The 16,601-nt window shown below is 52.8% G+C and overlaps 1 protein-coding gene across 1 annotated transcript; it reads right to left on the bottom strand.

The window, feature by feature from the left end:
• Positions 1-868: 868 nt before the first annotated feature.
• ENO1 (enolase 1) lies at positions 869-13,233 on the bottom strand. Its single transcript, XM_066202966.1, has 12 exons — positions 13,152-13,233; positions 9,703-9,796; positions 8,370-8,465; positions 6,128-6,186; positions 5,498-5,567; positions 5,194-5,327; positions 4,845-5,067; positions 3,103-3,300; positions 2,703-2,904; positions 2,218-2,326; positions 1,751-1,809; positions 869-1,338 (listed from the first exon to the last, which is right to left on the bottom strand). The coding sequence occupies exons 2-12, from the start codon at positions 9,785-9,787 to the stop codon at positions 1,269-1,271; spliced, it is 1,305 nt and encodes a 434-aa protein (XP_066059063.1). The 5' UTR covers positions 9,788-9,796; positions 13,152-13,233; the 3' UTR covers positions 869-1,268.
• Between the last annotated feature and the right edge of the window lie 3,368 nt (positions 13,234-16,601).

The following is a 16,601-nucleotide window of genomic DNA, read 5'->3' as shown; positions in this document are numbered from 1 at the left end:
TCATTTAACAGGTCTAATTCAGAGATCAGCTAAGTGTGAAAAGTGCAGTGGGCTTCAAACGTGCCACGGACTGCAACCAGCTCAGAGCAAAGCCTGGGGGAAGGACAAATGTGGGAGAGAGGAGGCCCTGGCCCGGTGCTGAGCTGGGGCTGCTAAATTTGGTATTTATAGCACAGCTCTCCTTAAGAGCAGCCTGACAAAGGAGATAAATCTCCTAAGGAAACAACATTGCCAGGTGCCCAGGAAAGGTTGTTTGCTTGTTATTCCCACACTAGAACTGAGAATATTCTTCGGGGTAGCTGCTGACAGGTGCCCCCGAGCAGGGCTGGCTGTAACATCTCCACCGTGGCGATTTAAAACGTTCAAAGACACAAAATGGGTTTGTGGGAGCGCGGTGCAGCGCCCGGCGCGGCCACGGGGGGGCAGTGCTGCGCCCGGCCCCGCCCCAGGGCAGCGGCAGCTCATTAACGGAACGGGAAATTAACGCTGCTCCTACAAGCCTGAGAAATTAACGCTGCTCTTACAAACCTGCGAAACTGACGCTGCTCCTACAAACCTGCCAGTGCGGAAAAAAACAGCCATTAGCACCAAGAACTGCCTTAGACATCCTGTCACTCAGTTGTGTAATAACTTGTTTTTTCCTGTCTGGGAACGGACTGAGGTCACTACTCTGCTCCCTGTGACGGTGCCCACACAGTAACAGAACCACCACGGGGACAGGGACACGCCAAAAACTCGCCAAAGCCCAGGAAAAAGGGCAAGATGAGCCTTAAGGTCCCTTCCAACCCAAACCATTCCACGACTCTATGATGCAAAGGTGGGAACCCCTGCTCCCCAGACTCCTCCAAAGAACTCCAAGCCACAGACGTTTGTTGGGTTGTTTGATGCTTTTATTTATCACATGTAAAAACACTACTGTCTCTGTCTGCAGGTACCTCTTGCTGCACTGCAAATCACACAGCTCCAAACGTTGAAGATCAGACAGGCAGAGAAGGGAACTAAAGTGTTTATGCCCAGAATCACAATGTCATGACCCCTGAGAGTGTAAAATACACAGAACACCCCCAGGGACTGTTCTACAGAAGCAGCAGAGCATTACAATTAACAGACCAGAGTTGGTGAGAACACTGGGTGAAGGGATGGTCTAGGGGAGAAGAGGACCTGCAGACTGGTCTTTTCCTTCAGCTGCCCTTATCTTTCTAGTACAGGTAATTGTGATCTAAGTCGACGACTAGTGCTGAACCACAACAGGGGGGACTCTTCCACACTTAGTTGACACGAGGGTTCCTGAAGTTCCTCCCAGCAAAGCGAGCCTTGCTGCCGAGCTCCTCCTCAATTCTGATGAAGGACAGAGAGCACGGGGTGTCAGCAGCCAGCAGAGAACCCCTGCACTAGCACAGCCGCGGGCCTCACACTCAACACCTGGTCCTGAAACACCTGATCCATGTGCCACTGAAACACCTGGCCCTACAGGGACAAGGCAGCTCCCAGCAAGCCCCTGCACAGTGCCACACGTCTGACACAACTGAACCCAGATGTCTGAGATGCTTGCCAAGGGAACCACCTCGTGTCCAGCAGCACAGGATGCTTGGTGTGCTCTGTGCTGGACTCACCCGCCCAGCTGCTCCTCAGCCTACAGCCTCCCGCACCCACAGGCACCTCTGCCAGAGCCAGGACACGTCCTGCAGGTGTTTCTGAGGGGCAGAGGCCAAGCTGTGCCCCCAAGGCCCTTTCCCAGCCCCAGGCTCACCTCAGCAGCTGGTTGTACTTGGCCAGACGCTCGGATCGGCACGGGGCACCAGTTTTGATCTGAGAGGGAAATCACAGAGTTAGGGGAGAACTCCAAGTGCCAACACAAAACTTGTTCAGAGTGATGAGCATCATCACAAGCTCTGCTTGGGCATCAGGCTCAGTATCTACACATGCAAACACTACAGGTCTTGGGAGCAATAGAGGTTGCTCATTTGGTATCAGCTGCAGGACCAGGAAACCCCAGCACAGCCCCTGAGCTAAGACCTTTGACATTGCTTGTTAAAGGTGAGTTTGTACAAGATAAGGTGTTTCCTTGTCACACTATTAACAAATCAGCTCCCCGTAAACAGGCACAGCAAATCTGCACCCCTGGAGGCAGTGCAGGGCACCACGGCTTTGGCTTCACCACCAAATAAATCATCCCTTCAAGCAAACAGCCAAACTGCAGCAGCTGCAGATACCAACCTGGCCAGTGCAGAGACCCACGACCAGGTCAGCAATGAAGGTGTCTTCTGTCTCTCCAGAGCGGTGGCTCACCATCACACCCCAGCCATTGGACTGGGCCAGCTTGCAGCTGCAAGAGAGGAAGAGAAGCAGCTCACACCATGCCCTGTGCCCAGCCTGTGCTCCAGTGACACTGCCAAGGGGCAGCACAGCCCTGGTGCAGGGCAGGACCACAGGACAAGGTGATCAGGAGCTGCTGTCACAGATGCTCACACTCTGGGAAGCTGTTCAGGGCACCCGTGTGACACCAGGACCATGAAGGTACAGGTTTATTTGTCCATGTCCTCTATCAGTTAATAACATATTAATTAATAAATTAACATAATCATTGCTCTCCCTTCACAGATACCCCATCAGCTTTCTGTTCCCCTAGATCTGCTCTGTACATTCATCTCCCCCCGTTAAAACCAGCCCCACCCTGGCGTGGCCCAGAGGGCAGAACTTACGCCTGCAGGGACTCTGTCACGGAGCCAATCTGGTTGACCTTGAGCAGGAGGCAGTTGCAGGCCTTCTCCTCCACAGCCTTGGCAATTCTCTTGGGGTTGGTCACAGTCAGATCGTCACCAACCACCTGGATGTTGACACTGCCTGTGAACTTCTTCCAGGCAGCCCAGTCATCCTGGTCAAAGGGGTCTTCAATGGACACCACTGCAGAGGGACACAGCAGCTTCAGGACAACGCCAGCACAAAGGTCTTGTTTGGACGAGGGGAGTGCAGACAAGTGCTACCCAGTGCCCAGAACAGTGTGAGACCCCCAGGGGCTCCCAATCTCTCCTGTCAGAGGAGCCGCACACCACCTCCCTCCTCCAGCAATCGGCCCCCACCCGCCACTGCTGCTGTGCTTACCAGGGTAGTTCTTGACAAAGCCCTTGTAGAGGTCGGCCAGCTGGTCAGGGGAGATGTATCTGCTGGGGTCGTCGGGGGATTTGAAGTCCAGGTCGTATTTGCCGTCGCGGTAGAACTCGGAGGCCGCCACGTCCATGCCAATGACCACCTTGTCAGTGTAGCCAGCCTTGGCTATGGCTGTCTTCAGCAGCTCCAGAGCTGCAACACACACAGGGCTCCTCAGGGCCTGCCAGCCATCCCATCCATCCCAGCCACAAAGCTCCTCGCTGCCCAACAGCGCCACACTCACCGGCAAACAATCCCCCTCACCCCTTCAGAAAGCCCAAAGGAAAAGGTTCTTAAATTCCCCCACTTCTGAACTGACTGCAACAAGATATTACTTTAATACTGCTTTTAGCTTGTAATACCCTTGAGACACCATTATGGGATTCCTAATCTCTTCAGGCAGGGCTACATGTCAGCCCAGAAAGCTTAATACCAGATTTCACATCCTCTTTCAACTTTATGCATGTGGGCAGGAAGCAGGGCCTGCACTCTAATTCCTTTTAGCTCCAGAGCAGGTGTTGGCCATGGCAGCGGTGAGCACCCAAACCCTGACAGCGAGGAGACAGAGCCTGGCCCTGCCCAGGAGACCCCTCTTGGCATCCACCTGTCCTCCACCTGCATTTACCTGCGCCAGAGGGGACAGAACCACCCAGGACGACAAGTCTCTGGACACTGCCCACTATGCTACTGTTTGGCAGAGTCCCAACCACCCCTGAGTTGCAGGGGAACAGCTGGTATCAGCCAGGCTGTTTGCAGCAGGAAGTTCAGATCAAGTGCTCTTTTTTTTTTTTTTTTGGCTCTTTTTTGTCTGGGTTTGGTTGTGTTTTGTAAGATGCTAATGTAGCACAAACTGCAAAAGCAGCTGCTGCCAGCAACAAAAACTCCTTGGAATGTGACTGTCATTCAAGGTCATCCTCACTGATGTCTGCAAGGGCACAGACCCAGCAGAGCTGCATGTGACACTGGGACTTAAATATTTGACACACTCGCTGCTGCTGTCTCAGAATCTTCAAAAAAGGCAGTGCAGTTCACCAGTCCCCTCCACAGTAACAAAACCAACAGCTGTAAAGTAAAAAGCAAGTGAGCTGAGCTCGTGTTCCACTGCCTTGTTAGCAGCTCCATTCCTGGAGAGGCAGAGAAAGCTCCTCTGGTACAGTTTTTGTAGGAACAGATATTTTGCTTCCCACAGACAAACTGCCGCTCCCACAGGCTCCTCAACAGAACTGCTTGGCCATGGAAGCAGCAACTGCCTCAGCTTCGCAGGCAAGCTTTTGTGCCCTCCCACACATGATCAAGCAGAGCACAAACTGTTTTCCCTCTTTGTCTGCAGGAAAACAACTCCCCTGATCTCTGACTGTTGACTTCTGCCACACCTGCAGTGCACAGATGTTCCCACATCACTTTTCAGCTGGAAGGGTTCCCTTAGGAAGATTCCCTTAGGCTGCTACAGGAATGAGAGTGATGAGGCACTGAAGTCAAAACCATCCTGTCAAACTGCATAAGCTGATGTCCAACACCCGACCACATAGGCAGAGCATCTTTAGGATGTCTGTCAGGGTAAGAAACAGAGCAAAGACACAGCAGGAAGTTCTACAGCCTTGATCCTATCGATCCTGCTCTTCACCGACATTGGGCAGGCTCTCAGTTCATCCTCCAGCTATCAGCTCCCTCTCCTCCCACACCTGGGTCACTCTCACCTTCTTTGTTTTCCAGGATGTTGGGGGCAAAGCCACCCTCGTCGCCCACGTTGGTGGCATCCTTGCCATACTTCTCCTTGATAACGTTCTTGAGGTTGTGGTAGACCTCAGCCCCCACACGCATGGCGTCCTTGAAGCTCTCGGCGCCCACGGGCAGGATCATGAACTCCTGCATGGCCAGCTTGTTGCCAGCGTGGGAGCCACCATTGATCACGTTGAAGGCCTTGGAGGAAGCAGGAAAAGCCAGGTTAGAATGTGGTAACAGCCTTTACATTCACATCCTCATTCTCCAGAGTTTGAGCCAAGAGCACCAGGCTGAAGGCAAGGCCTGCCCCACCCAGGGACTTACAGGAACAGGGAGAATGACCTCTGGGTTTCCAGCCAGGTCAGCGATGTGACGGTACAGGGGGACTCCCTTCTCAGCAGCACCAGCTTTGCAGACGGCCAGGGACACACCCAGGATGGCATTAGCACCAAATTTGGCTGAAACGGGAAGAAATTGGTTAGAGAAGTGTCTTTATAAAAAGAGAGCAATACCAGCCCATGGTTTGAATTATGGCACAAGGCCACAGCCTGGCTGTTGGTTCTGGCAAATAGAATCCTGTTGACCCATCTTCATCTTTTCACCCCAGAGCAACACAAAACCCACTCACATTTGTTCTCTGTCCCATCCATTTCCAGCATCAGCTTGTCAATCTTTTCTTGCTCCACAACGTTCACGTTCTGCAGAGAAGCAACCAAAACACCGTGTGACACCAAGCAAGGTCCACAAACCCTCACCTCCCCACCACAGCCCCGGCAGGCACCAAGAGCTGCCCACACCAATTCCTGGTCTGCAGCAGCCCAAGGCTACAGCTGAGCTGGATGTGCCATCACTTCACCAATTATCCCTCAGTTCTGCGCCAGCCTTTGTAGGCAGGGTTTAGCGCCCACAAAGGAATCTCATTCAAGCAGACTTCTCTAGATCCCCTCAGATTCCCTTCCAAATTACCCTGCTTGGATACAACCCAGCCCCTCTCTGCAGCAGAAATCAGCTTGTATCCCAGCTGCACCACTGCAGCTCCCAGGGGCTGAAGTGTTTGTGCACACTACAACACCTGGAGAACGTTTCATTACGTGTTAGAGATGCACTCATTAAGTAAATTAAGTAAAACCATTGCTGTAGTCAGTTTGTTCACATGCACTCCAACACAGAGGCTGACGCCCCCCAGGTCACACACCAGAGGATGGTTTGGACACTGCCTGGCTGCAGGAGATGTTAAGAGAAGACAGATTGCTCCTACCTTGCTAATCAGTGCAGGTGCAATCGTTTTATTGACGTGCTCAACAGCTTTTGAGACACCTGGAAGGAACAAGCAAATCAGACACCGGTCAACACACAGGTTATGCAGGGATTAGTAGGGGATCTCAGAGACATCCAGGAAAATCACCTCATGCTACCCCAGCCCCAGTCCAAGCTGAGCTTCAGGCCAGGTGTGATCACTGGGAGGCCCCTGGCTGGACTGGGAGGTGCATGAAGGATGCAGAGGCTGGGAAGTGTCCAGGAGTGCCAGGTTAGTCTGCCAGGCCATGCCAGGAGACTGATCCGAGTGCCAGGGCTGCACTGGGAGCACTCCATTACCTGTGTGCACAGTGCTGTGGCCAGGAACTCGTTTACATATTTTACAGCTCTGGAGACACCTGACAGAAGCCAAACAGACACCAGAGTCAAGGACAGGAGAAGACTCACAGCCAGCCCACAGGAGTGCAAGAGAGGACACAAACAGGCAGCTCAGTCTGGCACTGAGCAGTGGAATGGAGACAAGAGGCTCAAAGAGCAGAGGAAGCTCTGCAAGGCTCTCTTCGGGCTTTCCACCAGCTCTCTGTAACTCTGCCATCACCACTGTGCATTCAAATGACAGCATTTAGAGAAGCTTTTAGGATGGGCTCTCCTATCCACTCACAGAGTCCAGGAGTAGGAAGAGGGAAAAGGTTTCCCCAGAAATTACACAGCAGCAGCTCAGGCACTTCCCTACCTGGCATTACTCTGTAACACTGCTACAGCATCACCTTATTTACTGTGCAGTGTTCAAAGACTTCCAAAAACCTAAGCTTCAGAATAATGAATGCTAATTGACTGCATCCTAAACAATATTAATTGCTTTTCCAAATGGTCTAAGCCTGCAGACCTCTATTAGAAAAGGCCTACCAGCTATCTGCAACTCATCCCAATTGATGATTATTTTTTCATAACTCATGTTATTTCCCAGCTGACAAAGCCCTTCAGCTACAGCCTGTTAACTACAGTCTAATTAAATGCCATTAAGAACTGCCCACTGGATCAGATTTAACAGGTCTGAGCACACACACATTCAGCACAGTGAGGTAAATACACATTTACTCTTTGCAAGAGAAAGTGCCCTGGGTAAACAGCCAAAGAGCTTCAGGTTTTTGGGACATTCAGTCATCCAGGCATTTATTCTCTGTTAAGGTATTAACAACCATGAATCTTCTAGACAAGGCTCTAGAAGTTCAGTTCAGTGGCTCTCCACTTTAATTGCTCTTTCTTAATAGGCAAAAAATATTTCAGCTTCTTTTCACCTGACCGGCAGGAAAGTTTGAAAATAATTCTCCCTCCCAGCCAAAAGTCAAGATGATTGCTTACACTTCAAAGGCATCCCCAATGCTTTTAGAGAAGAGTGTTAAGAAGGAGCCCTGACTGTCCAAGCTCTCAGAAAAATCACAAGAAGTACTGCTGGGATGTTTATTAGGCAATGACATCTCGTTAGCAGCTATTCATTCTCACCCATACTAGTCCCCCAGCCAGCCTGGTGACTGCGGGGTTTAGCTTCTTTTTAGAGCACACAACCAGTCCCCAGACAAGTAAAATATTACACCACTAACACAGACTTAAGTACCCTGGCTACCTGTAATGGCAGACAAAGTGGCTGTAGCTGTCCTGGGGTCTGAGGCACCTTCCAGGAGTCCCAGTGCAGAGCTGCAGTCACAGTGGGCAGCAGCTGGCATAAAGCCTCAGGTTCAGGATTTAACATGCTGGGATCTAAGTGTGCAGTGTCAGAGCTGACAGATTTAAGGGTTCTGGGAAAATCGAGTTTATGAAAAGACCTTGTGACTAACTGCAGGACGACCAAGGCTTTTGGAGCTGGCACTTTAGATGCCCATACAACGCTGGTAAAGCACCGTGCCACACACCAACACAGTGCAAGAGGAGCAGGGTAACAAAGTACACCTGGACACGTTGTACCAGAGCCAGTCACCTGGCTGGGTGTGCCCACACCCACCTGTGCAGGTCACCCTGCCCTGCAGCACCAGGCAGCTGCACTGCTGGAGGCAGAGTCACCCTGCAAGCTGTGCCCAGGACACCAACACAGCCACCTCTGCTTTGCCTCTGCCCAGCTCCCAGCCCACACCCGACAGGAGCTGCTGTCACCCCACGTGTCCCCCCTGCCCCTGCTCAGCTGCCAGGCCCTGCGCAGGACACAGAGTGGGACAGGAGCCCCTGTGCAGGGACAGTGGCAGGTTTACCTTTGCCCATGTAGCGTGTCTTGTCATTGTCACGGAGCTCCAGAGCCTCGTAGATTCCAGTGGAGGCACCGCTGGGAACGGCGGCTCTGAACAGACCTGGTCACAACACGAAAACAACACCTTGGCACACTCAAACCCACAGAACATCCCCCCCAGCCCTGGAGCTGGGAGAGGGAACCTCTAACCCACACCTCTGCTCACACACAGTGATCCTACAAGGGCTTCCTGCTCATTTACAGCATCACCAATTTATCAGCATCTCCCCCACACTGATCAATGGCAGACTGACTCCTCCTCTTCCCCTGGGCATTTCAAGAGTTTCCCTTCCAAAAAACCAGCTTCATTCACTGGATCTGCTTTTGAGCTCAGGCAAGGCAAGCTCTTAAATTCTTCTAGGATATGGCATAAAAGGGACAATGAGGAGACCTATTTTGTTATCAGTTCTGGGCTCTTCTGACAACAGCAGAGCCACCCAGAGAGCCCATTCCTTCAGCCAAGGATGTGAACTTGGAGCAGATCTGCACACTGGAGCCTGCTCTGCCTGGGGTTCAAGATGCCAACTCCAGCCTCCAGTCTTCCCCTTATCCCACTAAATCAAAGAGCTTAGTGGGGGCAGGCTCATTAAATGACTGCATTAATCTTTTGAGGCAGAAAGATCAGCTCTTTAGTCAGTGTATTACAGCCATTGTGTTTGCTCACTGCACCAAACCACATTGCTATGAGTTTGCACAATGCTTTTGTCAGATCCTATCAGATGTGGGATGAACAACTAACAAACCAAGGGAAAGTCCTACAATAATTAAAAATATAAGATGTTACATGTGAAAGCCTAATTAGACAAGTTCTTTAGTCATGCCCTAAAGAAGAAACCATTACCCAAAATCCAGCTGGGCAGCAGGATACTGAGTCATTACAGAAAGCCAGTGCAGACAAATTCAGAATTAAACTTCGACTGTACTCCTACAGAGCGTGGGGAGCACTGACAACCAGGGCCATTAGCAGCTGCTCGAGGACAGGAACAAAGGCCTTAACTCAGAAATTCCAGGTGCTATCCCAGTTTATGCTGGGCCAAGGGAAGGAGGGCAGGTTTGGAACAGCTCTCATACAGTTTAGGCTGTAAGAGGCAGCAAAAATCCTGCACTGCCCAGGCCAGGAGCTGGAGCTCAGCAAACTCATCCAACAGAATGAGGCAGAGGCTCTTCCTGCAAGTCTCACAGCAAGTTCTAGCAAGTTTTTTGTGTGGAGGATAAAAGTCAGCACAGTTCCACTGCTGGAACAGGACAGGCTGTAGATTCTGACTGCCAGGGATGAACAGCTGCAGCTGAGGACTCACCTTTGTTGGTGTAGAGGTCGACCTCAACTGTGGGATTCCCACGGGAGTCAAAGATTTCACGGGCGTGGATCTTGGTGATAGACATCTTCAGTACCTGCAAAGAGGAGCTGAGAATTACTCACTGGATGGTTTGGGGTGCAAGGGACCATAAAGCTCAACCCATCCCACAGCCTGCCAGCAGACCAGGTTGCTGGACAAGCCTCATCCAGCCTGGCCTGGAACATTGACAGGGATGGGGCAGCCAGAGCGCCTCTGGGAAAGCTCCTCCACTCCCATGACTTTTGCTATTTAAAAAAAAAAAAAAATCACTTCCTTATGTGCAAGGGACAATCTTTTGATGTTTCCAAATGACTGCAGTATCATGAGACCCCAGACAGGACAGCAGGAGCAGATGACAAATCTAAAGGAATGTCACCTCACCACATCAGAGCAGCCAGGAGATGCCAAAACAGCAACTCTCTGCTATCAGTTAAGAGTTCTCTTAGATAAGAGACCAGAGTGCAGCAGCTCTCAGTATGCACAGAGTGCTCTTAGTATGCACAGCAGCTGCTCAGAGCCAAACGGAACCGGTGACGACAGAGGAGCAGTCACAGCTCTCATTAAAAGCTTGCATTAATAGTTACACCCTGTTGAGCATTTACAAGAATGGTTTTTCCTCTTAACTTTCCATCTTAAAAGGGATAAAGATCCCCCCCCAATCTTTTGAATACTTCCTTTTTCCCTTCTCACATTTATCCACTCCAGGAAAGTGCAGTAAGGGAATCCTTATGTAAGCCCAGCTACATTTTAAAAACCCAGTCATACACATGCCTGTAAGCCACAGACTGGCACCAAAGCCAGCCCATCTGCACTGAAGAGAGCTCAGCCTCAGGAACAGAACTATCTGGAAGCTGGTTTTTTGGCAAGCCAATGTGGGTGGCAGCCCTGTTTACAGAAATGGTCATGAATCCTTCCACAGTTACTGCAAAGTTAGAAAAACATGACCTTAGAAATGCTGCTGGTTCACAGTCTGTGAGGGGGCAGCTGCACACACTCGTTCCTCCCCCACAGCAAACTCTGCCCTCCCCAGGTCAAAGGCACAGGCAACCTTTGCTTTCCCCCCTTGGCTTTCAGATGTCCCTTCCAGCTGTCCTGCCCCTCTACGTGGTCTAAGATTTCAGCCAGACCCCCACAGTGACACATGATAGGAGTAAAATATGAAACAAGACAACTTCTCCAAGCTGACCTTCATGCTGCCACTACTTAGCTTCAATCAGTGAACACACGAGCTAGAAATAAATCCCTGCAAGTCTCTGCTTATCAATCCCACCCATACCCTGCAGATGCACGGAGCAATGGCTAATAGGAAGAATGCCCACTTATCTAAGAAGGGCTTCCAGAGGTTATCAGGCTGGCACCTGCGAAACCTTACTGTCATTTTCAGAACCTTGGCTTTGCCACAAAACTTGAGGAGTCTCATTCTTTGAAAGCACAGGCAGCTCCCAGGAAGTCTCCCAGTGCTAGAGCTGCTTGCTGACCTTCAGAAGCATCACTTCAGGAATACACACTGCAAGAGCTTCCACTGGGAGTGTCTGCCAGGCCAGACATCACTCCAGCACCCCTGACATCCCTTTTCTGCAGGAAGAGGCATTTCACAGCACTGCATCACCCCAGAAATTCTCGATGCTCCTTTGGCAAGCTCCCCACTCCTGTGATCAAGAAACACTTTTCCCTTTGAGCTGTAGGGTAAAACTGAAGCTGTTTAGCTCACCTCGAGCTCAGCACGATGTATTCTGCTCAGTCAATTCAGACAACTCATCTGGAACACCAGGGTCAGCCCGAGCCCAGGTTTATCCATGGAAATGCTGACTGCAGGGAGGAGAGGTCACAGCAGCACTGTCTGCTCAGACCTTTGTCCTCTGCCCAACACGCAAATACCACGGTGGTATTTAACGAGCACGCTGCCTTAAAGCTTTTCCTGCAGCATAATCTGCTGACAAGGTCACTGTCTCCCTTCAGGGGAAGCCACACTCCAGCTCTCCTGGCCTGCCCAGGAGCACAGGAGTACCTACTCCAAGAGTAGGTTACAACCCCCTGCCGGCTCTGAGGACCTTCTTCACTACCAGCCCAAGCCTAAGAAATCACCATTTCTTCCTCATGTGACCCCATGCCCTGCACAGGGAATGCAGTACTCTCAACTGGAGATTGCTCCAGTTGAAAATTATTCCCAAAGATTCTTTTCTTATAGCCAACCCTACCACCAAAACCCATCCTTGTAGCTATTTTGCAGCCACACTTCTCTAAAATCAATACAGGGTTAAGGCTGAGCACTGCAAGCACCTGAATGGAGATTTAAAAAGCAACGCTAAAGTTTAGCCATAGAAATAACTGCCCTAGTGAGTGTCCTATTACAGGCCTGCCACATTTATCAGTGGAAGCCTCTCCTGACACTTAAAGGTCCTTATGACCCTAACTCTCATACCACCAGTGCTCCCAAAAAAGATGAGACCTTTGAGTGCACTCTATCAGATCCCTGCGTATTAATTCCCCTGCCAAAGCAATCCTAGAAACTGGACAAACGTGCACATTCCAACCCGGCTCCTCTGCACTCCACGGGGTATTAATTCACCTCTACAACATGATCCAGCGGGTTCTAAAGGATGCCTGGCAGGGAGAGCAAATCACAGACACGTTCCACCACTTTCTCCCTCGGTGTTTAGTAAGATGGAGGCCCGAGAGAGCGCTGGCTCAGCCCGTGGGTTTGGATGACAAACTTCAATACTTCCTGCCAGGCTCCGAGAGCCACGGCCCTGCCCTGTGACTCAGCAGGCGAGTAACGGAGCGGGAGAGAGCCCAGGAGCCCCTCCGGCAGCCCCGCACGAGGCAAAGGTGGTTCACAGGCAGATAAACCTTCATCCACACCCGCACACCCAGGTGCCTCTCCCCACCAGCGCAGCCTCGGCATAGCCGGCACTGGATTACCCGCTAAGAGAGCTCAGGCACAGACGGGGTGCCAGCAAACGTTAAATATTTGAGATGGGAAGCTGAAGGACATCCACTAAAGGGGGGAAGGTCCAAATCACCACGGGCAATCCGAGAGCGACTGTTAATGATTAAAAGAAAGAGGTTAAACTCTGCCTTTGAGGATGCCTTGACCCATCATATCCCCCTGATTTTGCCCCCGCCTACACCCACCATATTCCCGATTGTGGCCCTGTCTTGACCAACCACACCCCCCCGGTTCTCAATCCCACCCCCGCACGCTGCCGGGGCTCAGGCCGCCGCAGGCCCTCCCTTCCCCGCCGCGGGGACCCACAGCGGCCTGCAGCCCCCGGGGGACCACCGAGCCTCGGCCCGGCCCTTTCCCACGTGCACGGCTGGGGCTCCGCGGCCGCTACCCGGAGAAGGGAATCGGCGGCCTCTCGGCCCGCGGGGGGCTGAGCGAGAGGCGCTGCGGCCGCCGCACTCACCGCTGTGCCGGCAGCCCCGCTCCGCACCGACACCGCTGTGGCCGCCCCGGCTCTGACTGAGACCCAACGGCCCGGCGCCCGCCCGGCTATAGCCGCCCCCGCGCGCAGGGCCCGCCCCCCGGCCGCGCCCATTGGCCCGCGCCGGCCCCCGCCGCGCTCTGATTGGCTGCGGCCGCCTCGCGCCAGCGGCGGGCTCGCGTGCGTGCGCTACGTGCGGCCGGGCCGCGGGCGCGTGGAAAATCCCCGGCGAGGGGGCGGGGCCGGCGCGGCCCAAGGGGGCGGGGGGAGCGGGCGGGACCATGTGGGGCGGAGCGCGGGGGGAGCCGTGAGGGGGCTGGCCTGCCGAGGGACGGACACCGGACTGCCGCCGGTTCCAAACGCCGGCCCCGGGCAGCCACACCTCCCACTGCCCCAGCTTGCTCAAAGTCCCGTCTGTTCTGGCTGTTCTGGCCTTAGACACTTGCAGAGTTATCCTCCATCCAAAGTTCTCTGGACATCCTGTGCCAGAGCATCACCACCCCCACAGGGAATTTCTTCCTAAGCTGCAATCTAAACCTGCCCTCCTTCAGCCTGAACCCACTCCCCCTTGTCCTGCCACTCCTTGCCCTTGTAAGCAGTCTCTCCCCATGTCTCCTCTAAGTTCTCTTCAGGCGCTGGAAGGCCGCAGTGAGGCCGCCCCAAAGCTTCTCTCCAGGCAGAACAATCCCAGTTCCCTCAGCCTTTCCTCACAACTGTGTCCATCGGGGCGCTGTGTCCACTTCTGGGCTCTTCAGTACAAGACCAGGAGCTACTGGAGAGGGTCCAGGGCAGGTCACAACGTTGGCGTTTGGAGCATCTCTCCGATCAGCAGAGACTGCCGGAGCTGGGCCGGGGAGACTGAGGGGGTGTGGGAATAACGAGTAAACCTGGAAAGAGCAAGGCTGGAAGGGGGAGGTGTGTTTGTAATAGTTCCGAGGAAAGGTTAATTACGAACGCAATAAAGATTCACTCTGATTTTGAGGTGAATAGCCATCACACTTCCTGCAGGCAGAAGGAGCACTAACACTAACGTGATGGGCTGTGACACCTCATACCAATGTGGCAGCAGGAATACAAATTTTTCCAAGTGGATGTGCACACCAATGTGCCAGCAGGAATACAAATTTTTCCAAGTGGATGTGCACCTGGGACAGTGGAAGGTGTCCCTGCTCGTGGCAGGGGACGGGTTGAGCTTTAAGGTCCCACCAACCCAAACCATTCTGTCTTCTGTCTGTGGGGATGTGGCAGTGCCCAGTTCACGCTGACTGCACCAACAAATCCGTTTTACTGCTCACAGATCAGTGGAGTTAGTGCTCCTCCAGCCCTGCCTCGCCCTGCCAGCCTGTGCCTGATGTACCTTCTGGGCACATTTTTCTCTCCTTCCTGAGAACATCCCTTCGGGGCAAGCTTAAAGTCTAATAAAGAGCAAAGGAAGTCTGCTGGACTGAGCCTCCCGAGGCATTCCACATGCCCTGTGCCCCCAGGCCGGGACAGCAGCCTCCCCAGCAGGGAGAGCCCTGTGCCAGCCAGGCTGCTTTGTGACAGTGCCGTGTCCCTTGTCCCCACTGTGTGTGGGGTTTGTGCTTTCCCTGCACGGCCACAAATCAGGCCGCAATGCTGCGGGGCTGTACCCAGCTGGAGTAAGGCACCACTGGGCAGGAAAAGCCTTTGGAATTCAACTGTCACAGGTAGATAATTCTTTGAAGTGCCAGCCCCCCCCCAAAACTGCACATTGTACCTCTCATGGCTGCGTCCTTGGCTTATCCTGCAGCCTTACCCGTCCTGGTGTGAGGGCACGAGAGGGGAACATTCCCTGTAAAAACACATCCCAGATGCTGGGAATTGTAAAGCTGGATTTTTGTGCCGGTTAACTGCTGGCTCAGAGATGCTTCGCTATCTTTGCACTTGGTAAAAGTGCCTTTATTGCCACGCAGGAAAATCACACAGAGGTGTCAAGTCTTATAATGAGCTAAAGAAAATGGAGCACAAGAAAGCCTGAGGCTGAGGGAAATTAAACATTGTAGTTAGCCGAGCAAAGGCTGATGCTGAAGTACAGCAGGGTGCTCTTTGGGGACAAAACCTATTCTGAAAGGTCATAATTAGCCTGGTGGGGGGTAGAAGTGGGGTTTAAAGCAAACCCCCTGCCTGGAGCACTGAGCCCTTGCTCTGTTCCCATTCAACCAAACCAAAGCAGTGGGGGAGAACTGGCTAAACCCTTCCTTTGTGAGAAAGAGCTCGGAACTTGTGAGGAGGAGTTTAGGACTTGTGCCCTGCCTCACTGTCCTTCCCTTGTGGGCACAGAGGCGGCACAGAGCAGATTCCCTGGGCTGGAGAGTGAGCACTGAGCCAAGGGTTGGGACACCCTGGCCATGGACACCGTGCCAGGGGCCACCTGTGCTCTGCTGGCCCCGTGTCCCCAAGGAAACACAGCTGGGGACACTGCAGGCAGCAGCAGTCAGTGGTCAGGCACCCCTGAGCACAAGCCTGGCACTGTTCAGGTGTTGGTATAATTTTTTTTTTTCCTGGATCAGCAGATTTAAAATTGCACGGTGCCATACGTGTTAAAGTTAAACTCAGGGCTGATATTAAAAGCGCTGCTGCTCAGTCGTGTATCCTGCCTCATTTTTCTTTTCGTCTTCCTTCAAAGAGCATCCCCAAGGCTAGGAGAGATCTAGGAAGCGTGAGTTTCTTTGGGAATCCAAGCTTGTTACCAGTTTATCAAATACTCAGTACACTCTTGAAATATTTCAGGGTTTGGAAGGAGCCTGTATGGCTAGTGGGGTGGACACTGGGGACAGAGACTTTGGGGACACATGAAGCCAGTGCTCCCATTCGACAGCCCACGCAGGAACACTAACACAGCAGAGGAACTGCTGATGGAACACATGGGGAAAAGCCACCGGCACAGACTTGGCACACAGGCACCCACCAGCCAGAAATGGAGAACGCCTCTCAGGAGCAAAATCCCTCCACTGCAGGGCCTCACATTCCTCATGCTTTCCAGGTAAAATTGGAAGTGTGATAAACACAATTTTTTCTTGATTGCTTGCGACATGCTGGTGGGCACAGAAGCCAAGCAGGCCAGCCTTTTCCTGCCCTGTTTGGAGCAGCTGGGCAGGAGCCTCCTGAGCCCTGCAGAGTGTGAAATCGCTGGTTCAGGCAGCTGAGGGTGCCAAGGCAGGAGCAGAACCACCACAGATCAGGACTTGTTCGCGATGCATTCAAGTGCTAATAACCATCCAGCAGTGCAGGGCGCATTCCAGGGCGTGAGCACCTTGAAAGCACTTCCTGCCTGCTCAGGGACTTCTCTTTCCCCCCAGTGCCTCCCAGAACACCTGGAGATGTGTCTGGGTGGCTGCGTGAGCACCTCCCTCGCCCGCTCCGTCCGGCACCTCAGCAAGTGCCAGCCTGTTGGTGCTGGGAGCAGGTTCC

Source organism: Chamaea fasciata, unplaced genomic scaffold (assembly GCF_029207755.1).
Source record: "Chamaea fasciata isolate MVZ Bird 193981 ecotype frontalis unplaced genomic scaffold, bChaFas1.0.hap1 SCAF_23, whole genome shotgun sequence".
NCBI classification, from domain to species: Eukaryota; Metazoa; Chordata; class Aves; order Passeriformes; family Sylviidae; genus Chamaea; species Chamaea fasciata.
Note: the sequence above shows the minus strand (reverse complement) of the source record. Positions and strands in the feature narration are given on the sequence as shown.

Bases quoted from the DNA above. Each gene is read 5' to 3' on its own strand.
- ENO1 (XM_066202966.1), bottom strand. From the start codon at position 9,787: ATGTCTATCACCAAGATCCACGCCCGTGAAATCTTTGACTCCCGTGGG. The intron at 5,568-6,127 runs GTAGGAGCAATC...GCTTCTCTGCAG, and splicing joins CACCTGCACTGATTAGCAAG to AACGTGAACGTTGTGGAGCA. The intron at 1,810-2,217 runs GTTGGTATCTGC...TTTCCCTCTCAG, and splicing joins TGGGTCTCTGCACTGGCCAG to ATCAAAACTGGTGCCCCGTG.